Source organism: Antedon bifida, chromosome 10, assembly GCF_963402885.1.
Source record: "Antedon bifida chromosome 10, ecAntBifi1.1, whole genome shotgun sequence".
NCBI classification, from domain to species: Eukaryota; Metazoa; Echinodermata; class Crinoidea; order Comatulida; family Antedonidae; genus Antedon; species Antedon bifida.
Window position 1 is genome coordinate 14,675,027 of NC_136235.1, and position 12,406 is coordinate 14,687,432.

The following is a 12,406-nucleotide window of genomic DNA, read 5'->3' on the forward strand; positions in this document are numbered from 1 at the left end:
TATCAATAATAATTACTGTATGATTCGATTTATTTATTCAATTGTGTTTTTTAATCTATTTACAATTTAGTTAACAGTAGGGCCTATGTTGCAATGTTACATGTATATAAATTATAATATTATCATCATGTATATTAATGATACGCGCTAACACTTAACAGCCGTATGTTGTTGACAGTAGATTAAAAATACCCAATGGATTTAATTGACTTACAAATGACTGACTGAATAGAACAACAAAACAATATGAGAGTGTGAGAAGTAGGAGTTTTAAAATGTTAAATAAGTTTCAATGCAAAGAGTATGTCATCAACTTAACCTCGAAATCACATCGTAATTCAGAAGAGTGCTGGAATGCTGCCTTAAAGTCGAGATTCCTTTATATTGGTATTCCAATACGGTTATATTATTTTAACATATAACCATTCAAGTTTAGTTTCTTTTACATGAAAGATTTCAAACGTTTTAAAAAAATCTGCTAAAAAATCGGTCGTCTTGCAGCGTATAGTGTGCAAAGTGTACTCTTTCCAATCACAAGACCTCTCTCAAGACAACACTCAAGACCTCTCTCAAGACAACACTCAAGACCTCTCTCAAGACAACACTCAAGACCTCTCTCAAGACAACACTCAAGAACTCGCTCAAGACACACAGATAGAGAGACCTGTATTGTTATTTTTCTGCTGCCTTTGTTAGATGTGTACTGTGTATGTGTACCATTACACAAGCTCCCTCTCCATTATCTGTGACGACCATAGTAGGCGAAAAACATTCCATCTGAAGATGGTAAGGCAGACATTTGAAGGATCTTTGTACGCCTGTAAACCATCAATTATCACACTGATTAAGCCAATATTGGGCCACCTAATACCGCTTAGCATCAGCTTCCTTGAATAATCGTCCGAATCTTCTCAGCATCTTCTTCCAATTGTCTATTGTTTGGATTTATCTTTAAAGCTGCTTCATAATCTTGTAAACCTGTAAAATAAATTTCAAAACTTACTTTAAAAAAATGAGATGAGAAATTATTAGTCATGAATTAATGTTCCGATTCTTATTAGATCATCACCAGGAATGACAATAATATGACAGGAAGACAATGATAGGCCAGTAGGCATTCATAGACCAGTTTTTTATATACAAAACTGTAACTAACCTTCAATGTATAATTCCAGTTCACAGAATGATGTTCCTCTTCGAGCATGTGACCTAGCTCTAGCTGGTGCATTGGCTAAAACTGGCGGTGTAAATAGCTCAAGAGCCTAAATAAAAAGAAAGTTAAATAAAATGCATAGAGGCCAATTTATATACCAATATATCCTTTTTTCTCATAGTGGCAGCCAAGTCACATCCCTGAATTGTGTTTACTATGATTATAACTATATTACATTTTGTTTTATAGTAGATCAATATAATATCTTTAGTGATGAGTGATTTTACCTTTGAACTGTCTTCAATACATTTCATAAAGTTCCTCAACTTAAGATGACAAGCTGCTCGATTTGAGAATATACTAACATTATTAGGTAAAGAATATAATTTTGCAAAATCACAACCAACACAATCAAGATACACCATTGGCACATAATTACTGCATCATCACCCTAATTCGGCCTACTTTAAAATACCAAATACTACTATTATTATATAATTAGTTTAAGGTTAATAAGTTTCATGGTTTTCACAAGCGCCTTGAGCACTTTTGTGGATATGTGCGCTGTATAAATCTTATTATTATTAATATTATTATTATAATACTGTAAGGATACGATGGTAATTTGCTATCCAAACGAATTGCTAAGTTGTATGCATTAACAGCAGCAAGATAGTTACCAGATTTGAAGAAACCACTGAAAATAAAAAATAATGAAATTAAAACAATTTTCATTTTACAATTAACTATCCATTCCTGAAGATGCAAGATTATTACTCTGTATTATGTAGGAGTCCCAAAGCAATCAAAGAGAGTGGCTTTATCATAATCACCAAACCAGGAGATTAATAAAATACCTATTGTGAATTGAGTTCAATGAAATTCATGCTTTTCATGCAGAGTTAATAGATTAAAAGATTACAGTTAAGATGCAATATCTCAAACCAGTAACTATTGCACCAAAAAGATACATTAAAAAAAAAATTACTGAAGCACCTGAAATAAAACAAACAATTAATAAAGCATTTCCATTTTTTTAATTTGCTTTTAAATATTCCATGATGTAAACATCTACAATTCAGTAGAAATAAAAATGGCATTTACTCCAGCTATTTCTGAATTTTCTATTTTTCTTGTCTTTGTGGGATTATCCCACTTTTATATCCATAAATATTCCTCACCTCTTTTCATATAAAGTTTCTCTTAAACATTTCCTCTAAACTTTGTCATAATATTAATAATCTACACATTTTTTTGTTTTGTTACATTAACATTGTTTTTTTTTTAATCATCTGTTTACAAATAAAATTATCTTTTATCTACTTACTCTCCCTTGTCCTTCAACCACTGAGGATTCTTCTCCTCTGCACTTAAATCTGAATCTTCACAGTCAGCAATGCGTCTAGATTCTGCCTGCTTTTTAAGCCACTGGTTTGAAGAAAAAGTAAAAGTAAACAGGTAAAAGAGATAGTCTACAGTGGGTTATAGACAGAGATTCAACTTAAAGGTAAACATTTTGGCACACATGGCGTTTCATACGTATAGTACTGTTTTGAAAAAAAAGGAGAAGAGAAGAGGTGATTTGACTTTAAATTGGTAAAACGATAAATATTTTGGCACACATGGCGTTTTCGTATGTATAATACTTCCAGCTGAAACAGACAAAAATCAAAATACCGACTGGAAACCTACAAACAAAAAAAGACAATAACTACAGACTTGGGGCAAGTCTAGAAAAGAGGGTTTGAGATAAAGACGGTGCAGACAGTGTCATCATAACCGCAAAATAATGGTATTTAAAAAAAAACCAAAAAAACAAATGATTATCATTGCATTCACAACATGAACAGGAGTATGTTTGGGCCTTCCATATTACATTGAAATATAATATGACCTTCTCCAAATTTCTGATTTTTTAATAGAAAAGACTTACAGCATCTTCATCAGCCTGCTTAGATTCTCTCATAGGCGTGGGAAACACCCGAGGTGTGAAGGTCACTTGAATGTTACCACCCTGCCTTGGTGCTGCTATAGCAACTGTCTCATCTGTAGAAGTATTTAAAATCATTAGTTGACATTATGTTTTTTTAATTCTAATAATAACAACAATAATATGCAAAATGAACGTCAGCAAAGCATAATATTAATTAGTTTTTTACTGGCACAGTCAATGTTAAAAACAATTAGATGCCAATACCAGAAAACAGTTGACTGCGGCAATAGCCTCATCCATGCTCTCTATTCTATTATTTAATCCATTGTTTAATTGATTTTCTATTTGATTCTAAATATTTATTTATTTAAACAAATTTTTATTATAAATTCTATTAATATTTGTTGGTATGTTAATGTCAAATTGTATTTTTGTGAGGTTCCCTAATGATCAAGTTTGGCCGAATGGACCACGCTCGTAAAATATTGTTGAAATAAAATAAATAAAATATTCTGCCGAAACAGAAATATTGCTGCAATTTCTGTGTTAAATGTTGTAACGTATTATGAATTGTTTATATCATTCATATTGTATATTATATGTATTTTTTGGTAAATAAAGAATACTTGATTTGATTTGTGACAATGGTACACCAACCTTTATGAAACATATTCCAATTATTTTCTTCCTTCTGTTTATCTGTTGTATGTTCTTGTATTTCATGTTCTTTCCAATGTTCAATCTCTTCAGTTGCCTTTCTTCTTTCTGCTTCCTTTGTTTCTTCAATTCTTTTTCGTTCCTCTTCATCAAGCTGTATTAATATTTTTAAATTTTATCAAATAATTCTTTCGAACAATAGAGAGTAAAATATATTTGGGGATATTGAGTGGTTTTATTTGGTTTTAAAATCTGAAAGAGTGAACAATTTTCTCACTTAAGATTCATACCGAGAATCTTCTGCAGTTATTGATACACACACTGTATTTATTCGAGGGAGGCATTTATTTGAGGGAGGCGTTTATTTTTTTTTTGGGTGTAATAGTAAAATGATTGGTCAATGTAGATCATATCCCAGTTACAGAATTCTAATACAAATAGAAATGTGTTATAATAAAATGTTGTGTGTATATGCATGTGGTGGGCGTTTTTCCAAAAGATGTTCTTTATTTGAGTTTATTAAAAACGGGGCATTTATTCAAATAAATATGGTATGTCCTCATTTAACTAGTGGCTTCATGTTCAAATTTGAATTGGATATCAATTCTATAGATAGCTCTTAATGTCATTGTAATATGATAAAACAGTAAAATTATTCTCAACATCCACAAGGCAGGCTATAAATTTCAATGGAAATAGAGAGACTTCTCATAGCAGAAAGTTCAGATATACCCACCCTCATTTGCTCTTTAAGAGCATATTTATCAGCCTCTCTTTTTTTGATGGCTGCCATTTTCTTTTCTTCTTCTGCTTTCTTATGAGCTGCTTCCACTGCTAGCTGTCGCTTGCTTTTCATCAACTCTTTGTCACCTGAAAATAAAATTGAAATTAACATAAAACTATTCAAAACTTCAAATTGTGTAGAGATAAGAATCAGAATTTGTATAGCATACATTAAAAAAAAATGGATCAGTAGTACACATTAAGGCTTAGTTTCCACTAAGACACAACGCAAGGATGTAAGCAATTTGACCAATCACAAGTGATGGGTAATTAAAACTGTCATTTGTCATACGTCCTATTCAGAACCAAGTTATAGTTAGACTCTAGAGGCAAAGATAGGGTAAAAAAGGAAGGTGATATTTATAATGAGCATATAATATTCTACAATAATAATATTGTATTAAAGATATTAAATTTACTAGGGCCTAGTAAACTATTTTACCAGATTCAAGAGATGTAAGCCGTGTCCATATTCCAGGTTGTTGTTTGACAAGGTTGAAGACGATGGTTCCTTCCCCAATTTGTGCTGTGCCTTTATTGTCATCTACTGGCTTGAATAACAAGACTTCAAACAGGTATGGAGGATAGTTAACCTAAAAAAAGTAAATCAATAGCGATTACAATGGTAGTATTATTAATTTGTTGATACTGTATTTTAAATATTTAGCTAGCTAGGGCCTACGCCTAATTTTATTTTATCAATATCATTGTATCAATTGAATTTGATCACAAATCAAATGCGTTCCTGACAAAATCAATGAAACGTATGACGTGAACTGAGTGAGTTTATAATACAGTATTTAGTTTTTAAAATGTTATATCCAGTAAGGATTACGATCGAAGCGGCCGCCAACCAAAGCGGCCGCTAGTTCAATAACGGCAATTTGTATGGAACGCCGTGTGCTCTTTGATTGTCGTTGGTTTGTAATCTTTGATTGTCATTGTTTCGACAGGTTTTCTTTACTCGGACGTAAATAACAATCTACATTATTGTAATGTAATTTATTCTCTTTATTTTACAGATTGAATGTGATACGTTCTTTTAAACGAAATGGCGAATCGATGATTAGCCTACTTATTTTAACTAAATGATTTTAAATAAATGATATATATGTTTAATAATAAAGTCAATAACATTCATTGTGGTGTTTGTATTGTATATTAATATAATATATAATAAGCCAATTATTAAGAATTATATACATTTTTTCAATAAAGTATATCACAATATATAGTTTTGTTATTGTATATTAATTAATCAGTAAAGTAACTATACTATAGTAGTGTTCATAATTTGTTAACTTCTTTCTAATTTTTTTTACAATATACATGATTTTATACCTTCAGATATATAAATCAATTTAAAATGAGTTTTAAATACTAATATAAGATGCAAGTGTCTGTACGGTATGGTAATTAATTACGCGAATTTTTGCTAATAACTCGACTGGCGGCCAGCAATAGTGCTGTAGAAGGTGCGCGTTCCTCTGGCGTTTTCGTCCCCACGTGGCTTTATTGAAAACACAAACAATGTATTACAATGGAATAACACTTAATGTAGAACACACCCTATTACTAATAATAAAAACCAAGATTCGATAGTATGTAAATGGGATATAAAGATTCGACAATACCGTACGTAAATTATTATTGCAATACTGTATAAAGATTCGATAGTAGGTAAACGAGATATAAAGATTCGGCAATACCGTACGCAAACTATTAATGCAATACTGTATGAAGATTCGATAGTATGTAAATGAGATATAAAGATTCGGCAATACCGTACATAAATTATTAATGCAATACTGTATAACGATTCAAAAGTATGTAAATGAGATATAAAGATTCGGCAATACCGTACGTAAATTATTAATGCAATACTGTATAACGATTCAATAGTATGTAAATGAGATATAAAGATTCGACAATACCGTACGTAAATTATTAATGTATAGATTCGATAGGAGAGGGTCGAGAAACGTTGTGTCAGTTCAACGTTATATTTTCCCTTCACTACCAATATAATGAGATATACAAAGTTAATTATTAAATGATTCGATAGTATGTAAATATTAAAAATAGAATATAAGATTCGATAGCATGTAAGTTAATATTAAAATACATATAAAATATACATTGATTTAACGGCCGGCAAACATATTATACAACTTGTTATAGAAATATAAAGAAGAGCTAGCTGTAACTCAACTCGCTATAGGCCTAGGCCATGTCGTTGACAACAACAATCCAAGATTAAAGCGCACACGGCGTTCCATACAAATGACAATATTAAACTGGCGGCCGCTTTGGTTGGCGGCCGCTTCGACCATACTCCATCCAGTCTAGGCTAGGCCTAGCCTAATTAATAGCGCAGGACGATCCGCGGAGAGGAGAGGTTCACTTTCTTCGATCAGTCAGTGAATCAGCTTTACATTAGTTTGGCCTGCCTACCTTCAAGTAATCATCTGTTGAAAAAATGTCAGCTTTACTAGATTTAACACCTTTTAAAGGAATTGTAATATGAATGGAAACTTCAGTTTCATCCCACACATAATCCTTTACGTCAATTGGCATTTTATTTACAATTTGTAATGTTAAAACAGAGACAAGAACTATTCTCTTCTTGTTTTGTTTACGATCGTTAAGCACTCTCTCGCCTCTAGAGGGCGTATTGGCTCGTGTGGCTGGCTATTTATACGGCTTCGGATAAATAAAACAAATTCGATATTACAATTTTCCTACTTGATGGAAGTTATTCGCACGGAAGTAAACGTGCAAATAATTAAAACTCTCATGCCGTTTTAGGAAAGAAACAACAGTAGAGAGCTATATTGTGTAGTCGTTTTTTGATAACTGAGAGCTATCAGTGTGTATCATCCTCGTATATAATTGTTTCTTAGTTGTAATAAAGATCACATTATTATAACATCTAGCATGTTATTATAATATATAAATTTATAGGTACCAAAACTAATATTTTTATTTAAAAAAAAATTCGATAAGTATTTTAATAACACTGAAACAACATTCTTAATATAACAAATGATATGTAGTACTACTAAATCAATGTCTAATTGCATAGGACTATGTGTACAGTATTATGATCAGTGTAGTTACAATTCGATAACTGAGCACGCATCTTTTAATATCTACCTCATCAATAATTAGCATTGATATCATATATCACATTGTTGGATATGATCAGTGTAGTCATAATTTGATAACTGAGCACGCATCTTTTAATATCTACCTCATCAATAATTATTATTAATAATCTATATCTCATTGTTCGATATGATCAGTGTAGTCAGAATTTGATAACTGAGCACGCATCTTTTAATATCTACCTCATCAATAATTATTATTAATAATCTATATCACATTGTTCGATATGATCAGTGTAGTCAGAATTTGATAACTGAGCACGCATCTTTTAATATCTACCTCATCAATAATTATTATTAATAATCTATATCACATTGTTCGATATGATCAGTGTAGTCAGAATTTGATAACTGAGCACGCGTCTTTTAATATCTACCTCATCAATGATTATTATTAATAATCTATATCACATTGTTGGATATGATCAGTGTAGTCAGAATTTGATAACTGAGCACGCATCTTTTAATATCTACCTCATCAATAATTAGCATTGATATCATATATCACATTGTTGGATATGATCAGTGTAGTCAGAATTTGATAACTGAGCACGCATCTTTTAATATCTACCTCATCAATAATTATTATTAATAATCTATATCTCATTGTTCGATATGATCAGTGTAGTCAGAATTTGATAACTGAGCACGCATCTTTTAATATCTACATCATCAATAATTATTATTAATAATCTATATCACATTGTTCGATATGATCAGTGTAGTCAGAATTTGATAACTGAGCACGCATCTTTTAATATCTACCTCATCAATAATTATTATTAATAATCTATATCACATTGTTCGATATGATCAGTGTAGTCAGAATTTGATAACTGAGCACGCATCTTTTAATATCTACCTCATCAATAATTATTATTAATAATCTATATCACATTGTTCGATATGATCAGTGTAGTCAGAATTTGATAACTGAGCACGCATCTTTTAATATCTACCTCATCAATAATTATTATTAATAATCTATATCACATTGTTCGATATGATCAGTGTAGTCAGAATTTGATAACTGAGCACGCATCTTTTAATATCTACCTCATCAATAATTATTATTAATAATCTATATCACATTGTTCGATATGATCAGTGTAGTCAGAATTTGATAACTGAGCACGCATCTTTTAATATCTGCATCATCAATAATTATTATTAATAATCTATATCACATTGTTCTATATGATCAGTGTAGTCAGAATTTGATAACTGAGCACGCATCTTTTAATATCTACCTCATCAATAATTATTATTGATAATCTATATCACATTGTTGGATATGATCAGTGTAGTCATAATTTGATAACTGAGCACGCATCTTTTAATATCTACCTCATCAATAATGAATATTAATAATCTATATCACATTGTTCGATATGATCAGTGTAGTCAGAATTTGATAACTGAGCACGCATCTTTTAATATCTACATCATCAATAATTATTATTAATAATCTATATCACATTGTTCGATATGATCAGTGTAGTCAGAATTTGATAACTGAGCACGCATCTTTTAATATGTACCTCATCAATAATTATTATTAATACTCTATATCACATTGTTGGATATGATCAGTGTAGTCAGAATTTGATAACTGAGCACGCATCTTTTAATATCTACCTCATCAATAATTATTATTAATAATCTATATCACATTGTTCGATATGATCAGTGTAGTCAGAATTTGATAACTGAGCACGCATCTTTCAATATCTACCTCATCAATAATTATTATTAATAATCTATATCACATTGTTGGATATGATCTGTGTATTCATAATTTGATATAACGCATCTTTTAATATCTACCTAATCAATAATAATTAATAATACTTAATGTTGGATATGATCAGTGTGATTTTGTTAAATTTACTGTATACGAGAGATCAAGTCGATGGGTTTTGAAAATGTGTTATTCTTTTGTTTCTAATCACCCTATTGATTTGTATCCGTTTGCTGTTTAAATTTATACTTTTAAGAACGCATCGTTTATGATGAACGTGTGCTGTTGTAAAAATAAAAATATTCCATATCTTTTTATGTTTCATATGTATTGTAGGGGCCATCATGAGACATGCTTTGGCTTCTATTGAGGGTCCCAGTTCTTCTTAACAGAATAAATGTGCAGTGAATGAATAATGTGATAAATGAGGACGTGTGTTTTAACATCGATCTATACATACAGACCGTAATAATACTCTTCCAGAAATGATATGTTGCTATAATAGGCCTATGACGAATTTCCATTAAATTAATAATTCAATTAAAAAGGAAATGTGTCGGAAATACTAAAGAACTCAGTAATCTTGTTGATTAATAATTAGTTGTACCATTTCTGATGAACGAACAGAAAACTAAACTTGCAGCCAATCAAAAAGCTGCTGTACTGTATAAGTAGGGAATTTTAAGTAGGAGTTGTTTTAAATGTCATTGGTCTCGGCTAATTAGTTATTGCCATTTGACTATGATAGGCATCTTTATTACCTATAACTATGGGTAGACCAAACAATATTAAAATATAATGACTTCTTTCACTTTTTACAAGCTTCTGACCTAGTTTGTGTTTTAAAATGTCAATTTTGGATAAATTTACAGATTTTACCATGTAAACTGCATAAACTTAATACAAACTTAAAAAAAAACACCCCACAAACATCATTCAAACCACTTAATATTGATTATATCACTACTAGAACTGTAAAAGAAGACAATTTTTGAAATAAATTTATTGAAATAGCTCTAAGTTTGACTTTTTAGGGTGAAAATGTCAATTTTGGATAAAGTTTAAAATTTAAAATTTATTTACAGATTTTACCATTTAAACTGCGTAAACTTAATGCAAACTTTAAAAAAACACCCCACAAACATCATCCAAACCACTTAATATTGATTATACCACTACTAAAACTATAAAAGAAGACAATTTATGAAATCATTTTATTAAAATAGCTCTAGGTTTGACTTTTTTGGGATAAAAAATGTCAATTTTTGATAAATTGACATATTTTACCATGTAAATTGCATAAACTTTAATGCAAACTTTATAAAAACACCCCACAAACATCGTCCAAACCACTTAATATTGATTATCACTACTAAATATATAAAAGAAGACAACTTATGAAATGATTTTATTAAAATAGGTCAAAGTTTGACCTTTTTGGATAAATTGACAGATTTTAAAGTGTAAACTTTACAATGCAAAAAAGGCCATCTGCAAACATCCTTCAAACCACTTATTATATTAAGACAATATTAATATTTGAAGCAGATATAAAATGATGCATGCTCAGTTATCAAATGACTAGGCCTACACTGATCATATTCGATATTGGTATATAGACAATTAATATTAATTATTGTTGAGGTAGATATTAGAATATGCGTGCTCAGTTATAAAACTATGACTACACTGATCATATCCAACATTGTGATATAGATTATTAATAATAGTTGTTGATAAGGTAGATATTAAAAGATGCATGCTCAGTTATCAAATTATGACTACACTGATCATATCCAACAATGTGATATAGATTATTAATATTAATTATTGATGAGTTGATATTAAAATATGCGTGCTCGGTTATCAAATTATGACTACACTGATCATATCGAACAATGTGATATAGATTATTAATATTAATTATTGATAAGGTATATATTAAAAAACTAAACAGATCATATCCAACAGTGTGATATAGATTATTAATATTAATTAATGATGAGGTAGATATTGAAAGATGGGTGCTCAGTTATAACATTATGACTACACTGATCATATCCAACAATGTGATATAGATTATTAATAATAATTATTGATGAAATAGATATTGAAAGATGGGTGCTTAGTTATAAAATTATGACTACACTGATCATATCCAACATTGTGATATAGGATATTATTAATAGTTATTGATAAGGTAGATATTAAAAGATGCGTGCTCAGTTATCAAATTATGACTACACTGATCATATCCAACAATGTGATATAGATTATTAATAATAATTATTGATGAGGTAGATATTAAAAGATGCGTGCTCAGTTATCAAATTATGACTACACTGATCATATCCAACAATGTGATATAAGATATTAATAATAATTATTGGATGAGGTAGATATTAAAAGATGCGTGCTCAGTTATCAAATTCTGACTACACTGATCACATCTAACAATGTGATATATGATATTAATAATAATTATTGATGAGGTAGATATTTAAGGATGCGTGCTCAGTTATCAAATTATGACTACACTGATCATATCGAACAATGTGATATAGATTATTAATATTAATTATTGATGAGGTAGATATTAAAAGATGCGTGCTCAGTTATCAAATTATGACTACACTGATCACATCTAACAATGTGATATATGATATTAATATTAATTATTGATGAGGTAGATAAAAAAGATGCGTGCTCAGTTATCAAATTATGACTACACTGATCATATCGAACAATGTGATATAGATTATTAATAATAATTATTGATAAGGTATATATTAAAAAACTAAAAAGATCATATCCAACAGTGTGATATAGATTATTAATATTAATTAATGATGAGGTAGATATTGAAAGATGGGTGCTCAGTTATAAAATTATGACTACACTGATCATATCCAACATTGTGATATAGGATATTATTAATAGTTATTGATAAGGTAGATATTAAAAAACTAAAC

The 12,406-nt window shown here is 29.9% G+C and overlaps 1 protein-coding gene across 3 annotated transcripts; it reads right to left on the minus strand.

Annotated features, from left to right (window-relative positions):
- Positions 1-54: 54 nt before the first annotated feature.
- Positions 55-7,330, minus strand: LOC144853701 (dynein axonemal assembly factor 4-like). 3 transcript variants are annotated; one of them, XR_013614407.1, is made up of 11 exons: positions 6,981-7,330; positions 4,969-5,119; positions 4,480-4,613; positions 3,744-3,897; positions 3,087-3,199; positions 2,481-2,581; positions 1,770-1,850; positions 1,441-1,513; positions 1,157-1,262; positions 613-978; positions 55-540 (listed from the first exon to the last, which is right to left on the minus strand). XR_013614407.1 is itself a non-coding variant. In XM_078711480.1 (10 exons), the coding sequence occupies exons 1-10, from the start codon at positions 7,101-7,103 to the stop codon at positions 881-883; spliced, it is 1,134 nt and encodes a 377-aa protein (XP_078567606.1). In that variant the 5' UTR covers positions 7,104-7,330; the 3' UTR covers positions 55-880. The 3 variants fall into 3 exon arrangements, 1 of the variants encoding a protein (XP_078567606.1); XR_013614408.1 differs by having other exon boundaries at positions 55-475; positions 536-978; XM_078711480.1 differs by having other exon boundaries at positions 55-978.
- Between the last annotated feature and the right edge of the window lie 5,076 nt (positions 7,331-12,406).